Source organism: Penicillium alfredii (genome assembly GCF_028826965.1).
Source record: "Penicillium alfredii strain IBT 34128 chromosome Unknown utg000009l_segment0_segment0, whole genome shotgun sequence".
Classification (NCBI taxonomy): domain Eukaryota; kingdom Fungi; phylum Ascomycota; class Eurotiomycetes; order Eurotiales; family Aspergillaceae; genus Penicillium; species Penicillium alfredii.
Window position 1 is genome coordinate 1,946,987 of NW_026622706.1, and position 16,831 is coordinate 1,963,817.

The 16,831-nt window shown below is 52.0% G+C and overlaps 7 protein-coding genes across 7 annotated transcripts; 6 read left to right on the forward strand and 1 right to left on the reverse strand.

Annotated features, from left to right (window-relative positions):
• Positions 1-797: 797 nt before the first annotated feature.
• On the forward strand, positions 798-2,515 carry NUU61_006647 (fungal specific transcription factor domain-containing protein; the record flags this gene model as incomplete). Its single annotated transcript, XM_056657174.1, has 2 exons — positions 798-1,261; positions 1,330-2,515. 2 exons carry the CDS (start codon positions 798-800, stop codon positions 2,513-2,515), a joined length of 1,650 nt encoding a protein of 549 aa, XP_056509974.1.
• A 528-nt stretch (positions 2,516-3,043) lies between these two features.
• Positions 3,044-5,038, forward strand: NUU61_006648 (endopolyphosphatase; the record flags this gene model as incomplete). The annotated part of the gene is made up of 2 exons (XM_056657175.1): positions 3,044-3,212; positions 3,288-5,038. 2 exons carry the CDS (start codon positions 3,044-3,046, stop codon positions 5,036-5,038), a joined length of 1,920 nt encoding a protein of 639 aa, XP_056509975.1.
• A 1,884-nt stretch (positions 5,039-6,922) lies between these two features.
• erg27 lies at positions 6,923-8,023 on the forward strand (the record flags this gene model as incomplete). The annotated part of the gene is made up of 1 exon (XM_056657176.1): positions 6,923-8,023. One exon carries the CDS (start codon positions 6,923-6,925, stop codon positions 8,021-8,023), a length of 1,101 nt encoding a protein of 366 aa, XP_056509976.1.
• Positions 8,024-9,724: 1,701 nt separating this feature from the next.
• On the forward strand, positions 9,725-10,160 carry NUU61_006650 (secondary metabolism biosynthetic enzyme; the record flags this gene model as incomplete). Its single annotated transcript, XM_056657177.1, is given in 2 exon segments — positions 9,725-9,805; positions 9,822-10,160. The coding sequence occupies 2 exon segments, from the start codon at positions 9,725-9,727 to the stop codon at positions 10,158-10,160; spliced, it is 420 nt and encodes a 139-aa protein (XP_056509977.1).
• Positions 10,161-10,918: 758 nt separating this feature from the next.
• On the forward strand, positions 10,919-12,885 carry NUU61_006651 (fungal specific transcription factor domain-containing protein; the record flags this gene model as incomplete). Its single annotated transcript, XM_056657178.1, has 3 exons — positions 10,919-11,109; positions 11,162-11,782; positions 11,844-12,885. The coding sequence occupies 3 exons, from the start codon at positions 10,919-10,921 to the stop codon at positions 12,883-12,885; spliced, it is 1,854 nt and encodes a 617-aa protein (XP_056509978.1).
• Positions 12,886-13,924: 1,039 nt separating this feature from the next.
• NUU61_006652 (uncharacterized protein) lies at positions 13,925-15,011 on the forward strand (the record flags this gene model as incomplete). The annotated part of the gene is made up of 2 exons (XM_056657179.1): positions 13,925-14,066; positions 14,176-15,011. The coding sequence occupies 2 exons, from the start codon at positions 13,925-13,927 to the stop codon at positions 15,009-15,011; spliced, it is 978 nt and encodes a 325-aa protein (XP_056509979.1).
• A 253-nt stretch (positions 15,012-15,264) lies between these two features.
• On the reverse strand, positions 15,265-16,794 carry NUU61_006653 (F-box domain protein; the record flags this gene model as incomplete). Its single annotated transcript, XM_056657180.1, has 2 exons — positions 15,265-15,999; positions 16,054-16,794. The coding sequence occupies 2 exons, from the start codon at positions 16,792-16,794 to the stop codon at positions 15,265-15,267; spliced, it is 1,476 nt and encodes a 491-aa protein (XP_056509980.1).
• Positions 16,795-16,831: the final 37 nt, after the last annotated feature.

Below are 16,831 nucleotides of genomic sequence, written 5' to 3' on the forward strand. Positions count from 1 at the left end.
CTCGATCATCAAGTTCAATATGAGGGGCGAAGTGAGACATTATAAATTGGCCTCGACTGTAGTACCTACTACCGCAATGGTCACAAAGAATACTGATTTGCCTTTCTTTCTGGTTATACATTTTCTTTGCGCATATCATGAACTATCCTCTCCTCTTCCCGACTACTCCAAGTATACGAAATGGTTCGATCCTTTAGTTTTGCTATAGACGGATTAGGAGGAAAAAACTGCCCGACTGTTGACCCAGGTCAATGCTTGTCATGATTTAGAAGAGGAGAATCTCGCAATTTGCCGTCCTGTAGGCTCGCTAAACATATAGAATCACGTTGTGAAACGATGGACCCCGTACAGTTCTTCCGGCTCCGCGCCCGGTCTCCGACGTGACCCGACCTCTTCTTCCCCATCCCTGCGCCTGAGCGTCTTGGCAAGGTGCTTTCACAATGTTGGGTAGACCGACCACTAATTCAAGATCACCACGGCCCCCGACAAATGCTTGTCGCCCATGTGCCAAGGCTAAAGTAAAATGTGTCTTCAGTCATACCGGCCCATGCGAGCGGTATGCCATTGCCCCTGATCCGACCCCCCCCCCAAAAAAAACCTCGATGACAAACCAACTTGACACTGACTCGTTGCAAGATGCTTGCGATTGCATAAAGAATGTACGACCCAGTACTTTGGCGAGCGCCGGGCTCCACTGCCGAGGACGTATGTATTGAGCCGTTGTTTCGATTCATGCACCCACGCTAACGTCATATCCCAGACGATTTGCCGAGCTGGAGCAGAAAGTGGATGTTTTGATGCGATCTGTAGAAACCACAGCCCAGCCCCACTCGTCTGACAGCTTTGCCTCACATCCAAGCACTAGCCATGTCATGTCTCCCACTAGTCCTTCCGGAGAAACCCGCCACGGGCCGAGTATTCCACTCCCCCTGTCGGCACTGCTTACCACCGAAGAGGAGCCGCAGCTTGCCATGCGTCCATTGCCGGCCAATGAGGACGATGTCGCCGCCTGTCTGCAAATATACCGAGAGGAGTTGGCTCCCCACTTCCCTTTTGTGATCATTCCTGATATCCCGGCGTCCGATCTGTATGCCAAGAGTCCATTTCTATGTAAAACTGTGGTGATGGCAGCGTCCTATAAACAGCGATCGTTCCAGCATCATCTCGGGTCGCAATTGACAGAGGAATTGGGCCGGCGTCTGCTGGTGGAAGGGGAGAAGTCCTTCGATGTACTTCAGGGGCTCCTGGTACATATTGCCTGGTGAGTCGCATTGCTTTTGTCTCCTCAAGGCTCTCTAGATCTTAGCTCATGCCAGAATTCCTCGACAGGTACCATGTTCATTTCAACCAAATTTCCCAGATGACTAACCTGTTACAGCTGGCTATTGCAATGTTGGCTGATCTGGGGCTGAACAGGCCAACCCATGCTAACGACCGAAGGAAATTCATGTTTGATAGTTCAAGGATCAATTATGGATTTTTGGTCGAGGCTCGGACCTTGAAAAACGAGGAAAGACGCGCGTTGCTTGGATGTTTCTATGTCTCCTCAGTGTGCGTCGTGCTCTTCTGGCCCATGATTGATCCCATGCTCACGCTATTTAGGGTATCCGCAATCTTTCGACGAGTAAATGCCCTTGAATATACATCATACCTCGAGAAAGAGCTTCATACTCTTTTGGATTCCCATGAATATGAGAGTGATCTCTTGCTCGCAGGGCTGGTCCAAGTGCAGCAAATCGCCGAGAGGATTGTGCAAGCAGTGCCCTACGATGAGCCAGATAACCCTCACGTCCTGCATGCCCCTATTATCCTGCATTTGAAAACATTACAACGCGAGCTTGAATCTCAGGCACAGTCGATACCACCTGTATTGAAACACAATGGTTCGTTTCGATGCAATTGCGAGCGGAGCATATGCAAAAGAAGTGCTAACCACGTACTCGCAGTTGTGTTCATCCTGAATAAACACAATGCCGAAGTTCTTCTTCACGAATCTGGACTCTATCATTCCTTCTGGCAGACCCCTTCGTCCACCACCGAGCGTATTAATGTGCTGTGGCGGTGCCTGCGAAGTGTCAAGGCATTTTGGGATACCTTCTTGAGCATTCCCGACCACATGGTCTTCACCCTTCCCTACAGTGGCTGGGGACCGTCAACATATATTATACTGATCTTCTCCCGACTGTTCACGCTGGAGTGTCCCGGGTGGGATCCCCAAGTGGCCCGTGAAGCTCTGGACTTTCCCACGGTAGTCGACGCCATCCTTGCCAAGATGGAGTCGGCCACCAGATACGCAAAATCCCGCTGGCTGATCGAGAACTACGATGAACTCTGTGAGCGGGTCACTGAGAGGGTGAAATTCATCAAGCTTTCGGTGCTTCAGTCTCAGAGATCTGCGAAACCGGACTCTGATAACCCCGACGAACAGCTCTACAACAATTTTGCTCCCCCGACAGTTCTGGCGGATGATTTCTGGGAGGGGTTAATGAAAGATTGCGAGCCATTGCAGTTTTGATTTACTGGTAGACTTGACTGTTTCGTGTCTGGCGATTGCGGGTGTAAATGGTGCGATTATGGGATGGGAGTAGATATTCTGAATGTTTATGATAGATTATGTACTACTTAGACCTCAGCTCTGGCTCAATCTGCCGTGGTCGTTCATCGTCGGAGTGAAATCAGCAGTCTTCATGATAGCATGATGCTCAGGATAGGCCCAAAGAGGAAGTGAAATGACGATCAACACGCAGGGTCCCCAGTGCACGTGGGGCGAGCCACGAACATGTCTGGCAGATTAGAGGATGGGTTTTCTGATCTTCTCTTTCCCCAGACTTGTGCAAGCGAACGAACATCGTGGAGAAAGTTCGGACTCTTTCATCTTTGCCCCCCTGATTTTTGAACCTCGCGAGTCCCTGGTTCGGATGCGCGGACCGGGTGGGGTGACGTGACCCTGCAGCGATAAGATCTTGATTTTCTTCGTTTTCTCTCTCGCGTTTTCCTCCGCGGATGTGAGCCCGACTTGAGGCTTTGAGAGAAGGAGCCCCCCATGCAGTCTATTCTCGCTCTGCTGGGCCTCCTGGCCGGCGCCTTCGCCGTCCCCGTGGACCAGGAGCCCCTGGGCGATGCGACCAGCGTCGGGGCAGAGTTCCGACCCGGTGCCCAGGAAGCCCAAGCGTCTACCAGAGGCCTCCACGGTCGATTCCTGCATATAACCGGTGAGTGGGATACCGCCTTATTGTTTTCTTCTGAGGGAGATTGTGTGTTGTTCTGACAGGTCTGATGCGGATCAGATTTCCATCCCGACCGACACTACCGACCCGGATCATCCATCGACGACACCTCGTGCCACCGCGGCGATGGAAAAGCCGGGTATTTTGGAGCACAAGGAACCGATTGCGATGCACCCCTGTCGCTTGTCAACGAGACCTTCCGCTGGATCGAGGAAAACCTCAAAAATGAAATTGATTTTGTCATCTGGACCGGCGACTCTGCGCGCCACGACAATGACGAGCGCCTGCCGCGGTCGCCGGACGAAGTGATGGAACTCAACGAGCTCCTGGCCCAGAAATTCATTACCATGTTCAACCAGGGCCAATCGACAGGCTCCGAAAAGGTCCCCCGATTATCCGTCCCGGTAGTCCCGACGATCGGCAACAACGATGTCATGCCTCACAATATCTTCAAGGAGGGCCCGAACCGGTGGACGAAGCGGTTTGCGAAGGTCTGGAATGAATTTATCCCCGAGGACCAGCGACACTCGTTTGTCGAGGGGGGCTGGTTCACCACCGAGGTGATCCCGGGCCAGCTGGCCGTGATCAGCCTGAACACCATGTACTTCTTCGAGTCGAACACGGCAGTGGATGGGTGTAAGGACAAGTCCGAGCCCGGGTATGAACATATGGAATGGCTGCGGGTACAGCTGCAACTGTTGCGCAACCGCAACATAAAGGCCATCCTGATGGGCCATGTCCCCCCAGCACGCTCGAGCGAGAAGCGTAGCTGGGACGAGACCTGTTGGCAGAAGTATACGTTCTGGGTGCATAGCTATCGCGACGTGATCACGGGTAGTTTCTATGGCCACATGAATATCGACCACTTTATGCTGCAGGACAGCAATGAAGTTAAAATCGCACCCGAGGCCGAGGACTCAGCCGATGACCGCATGTCGGTCTGGTCTAAGAGTGGCTACCTTGCCTCGCTTCGGGAGCAATGGTCTACATTACCATCTCCCCCTTCCGGTCTGTTTGAGGGACTTGGCAGCCAGGAAGAAGATATAGATGAGGCCACGGAGACCGATTCGGTTAAGAAAGGCAAAAACGACAAGAAGAATAAAGAAAAGACGAAGCGCAGGTTCCTGGAAAAGATTGGTGGGCCATGGGCTGAGCGATACAGTGTGACGCTGGTCGCACCCAGTTTGGTCCCGAACTTCTTCCCGACCCTCCGAGTCATCGAGTACAACATCACCGGTGTGGGAGGTGAACCGGCTCAGACCAACCAAATCTTGTCTGACGAGCCAGAAGTCGATCCATATTCGGGCTCTGGCGAGATGGATGAGTCGCCTGCCTCAGAATTCGAGTCCTCCAGTTTAGAAACCGACAAAAAAAAGAAACATGGCAAGAAGAAGAAGAAGAAGAAGCCCGATTTCAAAGTGCCAGATCCGCCATCACCAACGGCTCCTCCGGGCCCTGCGTACTCCAACCAGGCGTTCTCGTTGCTGAGCTATACCCAATACTTTGCCAACCTCACACGAATCAACGCCGCGGCTGAGGGACAGCAAGATCCTCGTGTCGATTTTGAGGTCGAGTACAGCACCAACGACGACATCTACCAGATGAAAGATCTCACAACACGCAGTTTCTTCCAGCTTGCTTCTCAAATCGGGGAAGACGACGGAATACAGAAAAAAGAACTTGCTGGTGGTGATAGCCCGGTACCTGACTCAGACCCGAGCACAAGGCGGAGGAAAAAAGCCAACAAGGTCTGGCGAGCATTTCTCTCGCGGGCATTTGTTGGGTATTTAGATGTGGATGAACTGGATTGATCTCGGGGGTATATTTGGTTGTATTTGCATTGGTTGATATATGGATTGCATCACGGCTATGAGCAGAAGCTCTTGCATCTATTCGGAGTTGGATTTCTAGATTCTGGTATACAAATACAATTGATTTGCGTCTACTCGGAGAGAACAATAGAGTGGACACCTATGATGTAATGCTGCGGAGATGGATGCATGGGATTTCGTGAACCGTGGTAGAGTGCTCGACCGAAGTGTATATCTCAACCTCGCGAGATCAGTTTATGGTCATTATTGAGATCAAAGCTACTTCGGGTGAGTTTTCTTTTTGTCGATGATCGATGCAGTGTATGATATGCCTTGGGAATACAACCCACAACCCAGAAAATATGCAGCTACTCAACTACAGATTTCCATTTCGACTGTTACACTCGAAGCAATCACTCACTGGACCTATCAAAAGTACAAGTAAACCCGACTAAAATCCATGACAGCCACTGCCACGCTGGCATTGTCCGTGCTCGTCCCATGGCATCGGGTACTCAGGCTGCAATATTGCAATAGGGCAATAGAAATGATCAAATCAATGAACTAACAATTCAGCGGCAGAGCGCCAATGAATAGTAGCGCAAGGTCCGTCCGCTATTGGTGTATTTAATATGGGTTATCATGCGGTGAGCCGCTGCCACGTAGCGAGGAACTTCGCCCTGATTTCCCGTATACTCCGCCTCGGAATGTGTCGCAGCAATTGCCCAATGGATGGTTGATATGGGGTCGGGGTTGACTTGCCACCGGTCGGGTAACTTCACTTTGCTATATAAAATGCCAGCTGGCGGCTCGAGAGGTTTCGCGAGTGATTCCCTGAGGAAAGTTGCTGTGTTCGGCCCATACCTATGCGTCATTATCAGGGGAGACAATCCGTGCGCGCATCCTTGCGTGGCCCTTGAAGAAGAAAAAGGAAAGAAAAGAACAAAAAAAAGTTCTCTTGCTCAATTCCACAATTGTTCCAACAGAAACGTCACATCCACAAGGTGTAGAAATCCGAGTTCCGAGTTGTAGCCCGCGATCTTCGTGCCCGAGAGATCCCTCTTTTCTTCTTCTTTCCCCCCGCACAGATCGGGTGCGCTGGCGCTCGAAAATCATCGGGGCTCTGACGCCTTTTTTGCTCTCTCTTCCCCCCTAACTTGGCCTGCCACACAATGCATGTCGAAACTGCTTACGATCCAACCTCCCGTCTTCACCTTCATTGCACCTTGCGTTGCTAGCGGATTTGTGAGGGATCAAGCTCGGATCATTGACCGCAACAAGCTGTACCGAGCGAATAAGTAAGAAAAAGAAGGAAGAAATCACCAAAAAAAAAGAAGAGAGATCGGCAATTGGTATCACACACGTCTCGACGCGGCCCCCGTATTATCGCGTCGAATCCATTGTTTGTGCGGGTGTTCCTGGATACATCTCGTGTCGTGGGAGAAGAAGTCATTGGCGGTTGCTGGACTTTAGCTTCCGTCGCGCAGCTCGCTGTGTCAACTTTCTCTCGAGTTCGATACATCGAGAACAGCTTGAGCTTCAGGGGGGAAAGGCGCTGGAAATATTCTGCACGATCAATTGGCCGGCGCCTCCCGATCGAAGCGCTTCGTGGGAGCATGGTGCAGGCGCCGCGTTTGAAAAGCGTTTGAAAATTCCCCCAGCTCGTTTGCGCGCGCCAGCCAGGTGAGCTCTGAGTTCCTTTTTGATTTATCTACTCGCCTCGGAAGTGAGAGATCTTGAGGTTCAGGCCAATTGTTCAGAATTGGTGATTTCCATTTCTGCATCCTCACATCCAATTCTCACCTCGAACAATCCCACGTCAATTGACCTGCCATGGATCTTTTTTGGGACCGCAATTCACCCGCCTCGGATTCAATGGACCCAATGGCTAACCATATCAGTCTTGATCAAGCAGCCTCCCAGACATTGGCTTTATGGATGGCCTCCTCCGAGGTAGACCAGAAGGCCCTGGGCAATTTCGCGGCCGTCATGGCCTTCGAGAACCCCTGGCTATCGGCAATGCTGTATAAGGTACTCGGGGTGTCAGTGATGCTCTCGAAGAAGCTCTTGCGTGCCCGAAAGCTGCGCCGGCTAGACACAACGCGCGAAACCAAGTCTTTACAGCTCTACCACCACATCATCTGGCTCTCGCGCGAGGGCCTACTGATTCTGGAGGGATATATCCTACCCATGGTCACCGTCTTTGTCGAGCTGAAAGTGCTATCATACAAGCTCCGCGCCTCGTTTTACCACATCTTCGTCCTCTTCCACAACCGACCCGCAATACACCCACCAGACAACGACCCGCCGGTGCGCTCCAAACACGACTCAATCTACGCCCCGGATTCCCTCGCCACCATGAACGGCTCAGAACCACACAAGGCCTATACAGCACCACACCCACCCGGCCTGGCGCCCGTCCAGCCACCACAACCACCGCAACCACAACCAGCCTCCGCCTTCCTCCTCCCGCCCCTGGACTACACTACCACAGCGACAATGTGCTTCAACCACGCCGCTATGCTAGCCGACAAGCTTCTGCCCGGCTCGCACCCGCTACGGCTCTCCGTGAAACTCGAATACGCCGCCTACCTCTACGACTGCCTCCAGGACTCCGTCTCCAGTCGCCGCCTCGCCAAACAAGCCATCGCCGACGTCTACAACGCGCAGGAAGGCATGGATGATGAGAGCTTCGAAGACGCCGCCGAGATTGTCGGCGTGCTGGGCAAGATGGTCAAGCGTGGCGGTAAACCCGGTGCCGGTGGTGGTGGTGGTGGTAGTAGCACTGCTGCTAGCAGTACGTCGCGGGGCGAGCGCTCGCGCAGTCGCAGTAGTCGCAGTCCTAGTCACCGCGACACGAGCGTTCCCACGACTATCTCCCCGGTCCCCGTTACGAAAACCACTCCCACTGCTACTACTGTGCCTGCTTCTGCAGGCGTGGTCGAGCCTGCTGTGCCGGATGCTACAATGATGAATCCGATTTAATGTGTGCCATGCTGCGACTATGATCTGATTACGCCCATGACTTTGACTTTGGTATGGTGTGGATGTTCGCCTTTTTCTTTGTTGCTTCATTTTCCTGTTTGTATATAGAGTCTGTCTTGTCTTTTCTTGTAGATACAATCTCAACATACCAATCTCGACTTCGAGTAAACGACACCGTAGAATTGAGTAATGTGCATAGATAAGACCACTGCTTTTCTTCACGGCCCAATCACGCCAGAAAGTGGGGGGTTTCGATCGATCTTAAACCAGTCGATGTCGACCTTCAAGGCTATCAAGGCTGAAGTCTATCAATGCTTTGTTTTTCTACTGTTATATATCTCTTCTTCTATTTGAGTCCTTCTAAAGATACAAGATCATGGTCAGCTGCGAAGTGCTGACATGTATCGTTCTTATCATCGCATGCGTCCAAGTCAACATCCTGGGCAAAATGTCGAGCAGCATCCGGAATCACGTCCAGTTGAATATCTCTATCTCGGTTCCGGGGCATGAATACTCGCGAACACCTCTATATTACCCGCTCGATGCTCGGTCCGATCTTTGGGTTCTGTCGTCCAGTGAGCTTCTTCCAAGCTTCTGCCGGTCATCGTCTTATCTCTATAATGGGGAGCCTAAGCGATGCATTGAGGACGATGTATTAGAGGTCTATAATAATAATTGTGAGACCACTTCTTTTCGTTCTTTCTGGTTTATCAATCAGAGCTGACACTTAATGATCTGTATAGCCAGTCAAGATACATGCCCTGGGATGTTCTCTGGGAGCATCTAAGAAGCAGATGCTCTCCTTACATGGTGATATCAGTCGGATGAACGTGACGTGAGATTTGCTGGAACGCGAGTCATACACCAGCTGAACTATACCGTCCTCGCCCCGGGGGCCACAGCAGCCATATCAGACTGTGAATAAAAATAACACAAATTTATTTGAAGGGTTATATTAGGCCAAACAGCAACTTCAGACAAGCAGTTGACAGAGACCAAACCCCGTGGGGGTGTACCATCAAAGGACTCTGTCATAGATGGCCGATTGCCTAATTTGTATATTCAAGATCCCACCAATTCTCAGATCAAAATGTGTGCAAAACATTGAACATTTTGGTTTCGATCGCTTCTTACCATTTATGTCACTGTGGTCCCCCAAGGAATCCCCGAGAGACCAATTACCATGACTCAATGCCCGTGCCTTCGGCCATAAGGGTCCATGTTTCGGCCTTGAGAGCCTTCCCTTTCGCCATGCGCCCAGAAAATATCGGCATAGTGGCTTTGACCTTTCGGCTTTAGGAGAGATATGATAGAATATTAATAGCCTTCGCTTAATGACTCGGCTCTCCCTTTCCACTGCGACCGTTCTCTTTTTCTTCTGACGAGCTTCATACTTACCCCCCTCCATGGGACTCGCCACCCAGTCCTTTTTTCAAATCCCTTTTCGTGGAGACGATTACAAAAAAGGACTTCATGTTCTCTCTATCGATGGAGATTGAACTGCAACCCTCGCCTGCAGATCCGAGCTTTGCGGGCCAGATCATCTTGATTATGGGCTGATGGGGTGGACATTGCCTCGCCGGTGACTCCGGTTGAATGGAAGTCATGCCATACTGGCCATTCACGATCTTCCCAAGGACACGGCAGCCAACCAGGGAATTCCGAGCAAGCAATCTGGATCGTCCAGCGACACTACCGTCGATGGGTGAGATCTTGATCTTGGGCCACTACAATCTGTGCTGGCATTCGGTCGCAGAGCGCAGCAAGATCCCAAACGACTGGGTATTTCAATCATCAGCTCAGCCATGCTCCCGTTCTCCTGCATGATGGCGCCACAAACAGGGTCGAGCTGGGTGCGCAGGTGAATGATCTCTCAACTGCGCTATTCTCATTAGTTCTGATTCTGGTCCTGGGAAAGTCAGTCATAGTGTCGGGACAGCCGACCCGTCTGTCATTCGCGTTGACTGGGGTGCGCATGCGGATGTCCATGGAAGACTCCGAACCGAATGTCCTAGCGAGTCCGAATCAACAAGACTCGTTCAATTCGTGGGACAGAGGCTGTGTCACCAAACTTTTGGATCCTTCTGGGTCCGTGAACTTGCCAGACACGCTGCACAGAACACTGAAGATGATGTGATCAACATAGTTGACCCCGGAAGCGCCGATACTGGCCTTCACCGCGAGGGAAACATGCCGATCCAGCGGTGTGATTGCGTGGTGGGCAAAACACCAGAGCTAGCCACGGCAGTTGCTCATTAGCGCAGCTAGCGTAACATGGCGTCGAAACACGGAGAATATGTGAGTGAAGACCAAATCACAGAGTGTGAAGATGCTTGCTTTGCGAGTCAGGGTTATTGACGACGTTAGGATATCCCCGTTTCTGCGCAGCCCCCAAGGCGCAGCGCTGCAGATCCCATTGTGGGAGCATCAATGTTTTCTTTGACGGTGGAGCCGCATGGCGGTGCTCAAGACGATAGTAGGATCAACCGTAACTTGAGTCAACGATGGGGGCGATTTCCAGGGCTTGGCAAATGTGCTTATGGCCGATGCCGCTTAGGGCCGAAACCACCTCCCATCGGACTCGACTCTTTCTCCCTTTGCATTTCCCGATGTCAAAAGGCATGTTGCCAAGATGGCCGATAGAAAGGTGCGCAAGCGGCAGATGAAATCCTGTCTGGAGTGCAATCGCAGGAAGAAAAAGGTAAATTCCTTGTGGGCCCCAACATCCACGCTTCAATGGTCTGCGACGGTCTGTGTCGTGGATTTCTTCTTCCCGCGCGCGACGTATGCTAATAAGATAAATGTTCCAAGTGCAATCGGGAACAACCATGCAACCATTGCATCGATCGCGGTGTGATGAATCAATGTGTGTATTATGACTATCTGCCACCGTCCATGGGCCGGCGCAATCGCACTGCGCGCCAACTTGGAGACCGGCCTCGGTCCCGGAGCAACCGTAGAGACAATGAGTCGGCGCCGCCATCATCGGGCGATTCGGATGACGAGGCCCCTGCCGACCCCGTTAAGGCTCTTGGCTATTCTCCCGAGAATCAAACCGTGATGCTTCAGACGGCCATGTGTATAATGTTTGTTTGCACGGGTCGATTGGATAGGTTCAAATCATTGACAATCCCACAGGAATCCTACCCGGTCAGAGAACCGACACTCTCCGCTCTCAGCTGCGCCGGGAAACCCCCCAAAGCGAAAAAGAATATGTCTCAAGCGGGTCATGGTGGATTTCTTAATTGGCTTGTTCCTGGATCAGGTCAATCGAGTCTATGAGATGATCCATCCGGTGTCGTTCCAAACGCGGTACAATGCGTGGTGGGAATCCCAGGACCGTTGCGACCTCGAGGGTAATGCCGCTTTGACGGCTGACGATGAAGATTTTGGGCTACTCGTTCTTCGCATATGCCTTGTCAGCACCCAGTATCTGCCACACCCCAAATATCCGACCACAGGGATCCTGGAATCGACCCCCAAGAGCACACAGCGATGGCTCTACACACTCGCCGATCAAGTTGAAAAGTCGCAATCGCCCATGCGGAGGCCATCCTTGGTGACCATTCAACATCGCTTCTATCATATCTGTTATCTAAAAAACTCCTCCAAAATCCGCGAAAGCTGGTTTGCTCTTAGTGACGCGGTCAAAGATGCCCATGAGCTTGGGTTACACTTGAAAGACCCTGGCATTCCTCTCAGCGAGTTGGAGATGGAACTTCGAAGAAGGGCATTTTGGAACTTGTACGCTTGGGACCGGTATGTATAGGACACTTTCCTTGACTGCACCTATAATCTAACTCTAAGCTTTTTTTGTCAGATTCATGTGTACATACCTCGGCCGCTGGCCACTGATCCCAGAGGAATATTGTGACGTCGAGCTTCCCCACGACAGCCTCCAGGCTTACTTCGTCAGCCCTTACATCTTGACTCCGTTCACGGATCGACTCTTCCATATCAAGACCGCCCGGTTTATGAGCGCCTTTATGAGTCCACCGTCATGGAAGACCGACCAATACGACCCAGTGATTGTCGCCGACTTCGCGCAACGGCTCCAAGAGCTGATTATGGACCAGCTCCCACCGGCGTATCAGTTAATTGGGCCAGATACCTCGTGGGACGCGTCCGAGCCCGCGATTGTCCAGAAAAGACAGACCCTCTATCTGATGTTATTTGGAACCAAAACACTTCTATACAAGGGCTTCGTCGACCCGTGGAAGATTCTCTCGGGCGACAAAAAAATGCTCCCACCCACTCCGCCCACGGGCCTCGCAGCATCCCATCAACGGACCGTCGTAGAGTCCACGTGCCGTGTGATCGAAGTCATCACCGAACTATACCACCTCTCGCATAGTGATGATACCCGGGCGTCAGAACGACTATTTTTGCTTCCCGTGTCCCTAGTCGAGTCGATTGCAACTCTGAGCATGTATCTGCTGTCTGTGCAAACCGGCGAGAGGAAGCCGTTGCGATATATCATGGAGATCAGCCCCGGCACACATCTGCGAAGCACGTATGAGATCTTCGTCGATGCCTTCGCTCTCCTCCGCAAGCAGGCGCAGCGGTCGGTCATTGCCAAACGAGGTCTCAAAGTCTTGGAGAAGCTTCATGACATGCTGCACCAAGCGTCCCGTGACTCGAGTCTGTTGCCCCAAGGTGGAGATACTGTTATCGCGACCGGAGGCTTCAGTGGTGTGCCAATGGCCCCGGACAAAACGTCCCAGCCCGGGTTCTCCTTGGAGTCTTTCTTGGCTCCCCAGGCGGCTTCGGTGGTATTCCCTGAATGGATGCCTTTGGTGGGAATTGGGGATCGATCGTGGTTTTTTGACGATGGCCCGGTATTCGATGGTTTTTCGGTATAGATCTGGGGGGGTCTCGATAGAGTCTACAGACAATTCACTACATCTATCCTTTATCCATGTCTTTACCAATGAAAGTAATTGAAATAAAGTGAAATGAAATAAGGTAAGGTAAAATAAAAAAAGAACCACTTCATCGATAAGAAACGCCAAGAATGCGCTGTGACATTGGGGGCGACACGCTATGCTGATCCATTGCTATTGCGGGTGTTGCAGCGGTTGCCTCCTTCGCTTGGCCCACATCGTGGCTGTCTGGCGGGGTAGAACTGTCGCACTTATGCATCGAAATTTCCGTCTTTTTTCCCCTTGTTCTAATTTGGGAGTCTTTGTGTGGGCTGTTGTAGATTTATACGCCGGGGAAGTATATAGTATAGCCTCAGGCATGCATTCCTGGAAATCACCAGAAAAAAAAAAACCCCCCAGGGACCGCGGGGGAACATACTTGATGATATGATTAGAATGGCGGGGTATATATAAGGCTATGCCGATAATCTGCCAGGATCATAGTGTCAGCCGTTCTAATAATAATATGATAAGTCATGTCCGCAACCGTTGCTGTGACCCTCCGACGACGTCATCACGAGGCTGCGAATGGAAGAAAAACCCAGTTGTTTGGCGCCTTGGTGATCGTCGGTGGAACCCCAAGACCCTTCAAAATCCTCCTCAATTCTCAAACCCGCATCGTTTTAACTGTATCCATTTTGTGTTTTCAATCGTTCCTTTTCTTTGCTTCTTTGCTCTCTTTTGCTTGCATGAGGCTGGCGGGTCCTTGATCACGGTTGGCCAGCCTCCTCTGCGCGTCGGCGCATCTGTGGCTCTCAGGAGAGTCAAGATATTAAACATCCACCCGCAAAAAAAAGAGAAAGAGCCAGCGACAAGAAAGATTTTTCTCCACTGATACCTACGCGCCGACTATCAGGGTTTTGTCCCCAGTTCCATGGCATTCATGTTGCCGCCTCTGCTCTGTGATTCCGACCAACTCTCGCGACCGGCTCTCCCTCCGCCATAACCAAGCCGCGGAGAGAGAGAGAGAGCGTGCACGATGCGTCCCGGGCTCGGTAAACCAGGCGCCATCCCGCTACTGGCGTTGATTGTCTTTTCGCTGCTTACTTTGGTGCCGTCGCTGTCAAACATCTACAATCTCAAGCTCGCGGATTTCAGCTACTATGCGGGCGGAGCGCAGCGTATGTCCACCCCATTCTCTTTTCCGATGTTGACCGAGAACGGGCTACTGGGAGGCTTCTTTGTGTGTGTGTGTGTTGAGCTAATTGTACTTCCTTTGGTTCATTTCAGACGTACCGCTCATCAAAGATGGCCTCGCGGAGGATCCTTCGCATCCAAGTCCGAGAAGCGCCTCTCGCAAGGCGTGGATAGTTGCGGCGCCGCATCGGCCCCGTGTGAACCGTCCGTCTCGTTCATTGAACCCTGGCAAAACCACGATTAGCAGCCTTGAACACAATGGTCGATTGCCTTACATTGCCGCCGAAACGTCGTCTGTGTTTAGTCGCCGGGCCCGTGCGATGCGGGAGTATTTCGTCCAGCATTTGGATGGGTACCAATTTCTTGCTTCTTCCCCTAGTGCAAGTCTAGCGGCAGAAACTAGTATACCGAGCCCTTCTACTCTTCTCAATTCCTCTGCCGTGCCGACATCTGCTGCCGAAAACCAGCCGTCCCAGATGTATCCTTCCGACCACGATTCGACCTCTTCATCTAATTCCGGTGAATATCCAGGACCGTCGTCCCCTTCTTCACTCTGCAAAATGTGTCAGCCGGCCGGTCATGTTGTATCCGAGACTTGGGTCCTCATGAAACCATTTGCAGCCACCCTTCTACGGCTGAGGTCAGAATATCTCGAGTCGACCGTTCTCCCCGATTATTCAGTGTCCGGGATGCCCACGACTTTCATCCGATCCCCGAAACTCCTTAATTCTCCTTCCGATGGAAATTGTTCCTTGGATCTGTCGTATAACCAGACAGAGGGGGCAGCCCGTTTTATACCGACGTTGCCCTCGCACGCTATGGCAGGTGACCAGGCGAAAGATGGTGCCGCTGGACGGCACTCGCGCGAACTGCATGGCAGCTGCATGGCTGTGGTGATTGGCCTGGTTGTTGGGATATTCTGGTTCTAGCGGATATATGTCTCCATACCTGGCGCTGTCGACTCCCATTCTACATATCTATAGTTTGGGATAGAAATTGCGGTCATGTTTATGTTCTATTGATGCATGTAATGAGCTTTCTTATTGTTTGGGCGGGCATGTAAAGGTTGGACCTTGGTTGGACGGCTCAGGAGCCTCCAGTGGAATTCTAGTAATGACATCTATTTACACACATACCTAAGTATTCTGCAAACCCCAGAGGCCCTCTATGTATGCCTCAATATTAGCTCTCGACTCGACTCGCCAGCACAGCTCTATGTCTCCTCAACGCCTCCCGCTCCATCCGTTCTTTTTTCGAGTCGACCTCTTCCTGCCACTCCTTCTTCGACAAGGGCGGCTCATCATACCCCAGCGCCACCCCATAGGGTCGGATCTCCTCCCGCACTTTATCCATGCGGTCCCACGGATACCCAAAGCGCTCCTCCACATTATAGGTCTCAGGCTTGTACTGTATATGAATCCTCTGCAGCGTGGATCTGCGCTGTGACGCGACTTTCGCGAACTCGCGCATCCACTTCTCTTCCTCGGGACTAAACTCATCCCATTCCTCGACTTCTGCGGGGCTCTCGTCCACGACCCATGTAAGCACTTTCAGCCTGGGCGCGAGCAGGAGATCGGCGTGTTCGGGGGTCCACGCTAGGCTTCCGCGGGGCGCAATCGCCCACCGAGATATCTTGAAGGACTCCAGGTTCGGGAACTCGGCCGCGTTGAATAGCCCGTCTCTGTTGCTTTTGTATGGCCCTTGCAACTCTATTGTCTGTAGAGTCTCGAGATGGGGCAGTAGTGCCGGGCGCAGCTCGGCAAAGTCCAAATCGGCGGGACCGTCGTCGTCGTCGTGGACGCACCGGCTGGTGAAGTGGACAAGTTTCTTGGGCCATCGTGTCAGATGGAACAGGGTTCGTAGATCCGCGCTGTAGCCGTTCAGGCTGAGGGAAGTGAAAGAAGCCGCTCCCTGGATCTAGAGAAGTAGGTTGTCAGCTTTTTCCTATATGATGCCCAGTGCGAGATATACATCCAAATCCACCGCCTGGAAAAGGTTTGAATGGTTTACCTTCTCGTCGGATAACACAGGCTCATTGTGATCTTCCAGAATTGCCCAAATCTCCAGTTTCTCGAGAGACTTAAAGGCGAAACTCTCGATCATCTGCGTCAACGCCCCGGCACTGAAACACGAGAAGATATCAAAGCTGCGCAGCGCGGGCAGACACTGCCCAGCCGATCGGACCAACGCACAAGTCTCATCGCGCAGGCCATACAGAAACGTATCCGAGTTTTCTTGCACCCCGAACCCGCCATAAAGCCGCAAATGCGTCAGCCCCGTCGCCCACACCACGAGATCGTGGATGACGGGAAAGTCTAGCTTGGTTCCCTCGTCCTCGATCTCGATCTGCAACGATCGAGGCAAGGACCGCAGCTCGGGCCTTTGTTTGAGCGTGTCATGCAGCTGCTTCACTCTCTGCTGGTAGTTGAATGGGTGCCCGTTGAGGTCGATGATGCCGTACAGCATTGGTAGCACGAGACTGTTGAAGCGGCGGCTGACCTCGGCCAGGGGCGTCAGCAATGAGTAGGCCCAGATCCGGGCGTCCCATTCATCTTTGTCTTTCTTTGCTGTGGCGAACTCGAAGATGAGCTGGAGGAGCTCATTGGGGAGACGGAGGATCGGTGCTTGTTGGTCGGGGCGTAGATTGAGGGCATCGAGTCCATTGGTGACTTTGTTTTCGTCTGCTGATCTGGTGTCTGTTTGTTGTGCCATTATTGCTACTTTTGTGCATGGCTATTTCCTCGATCAT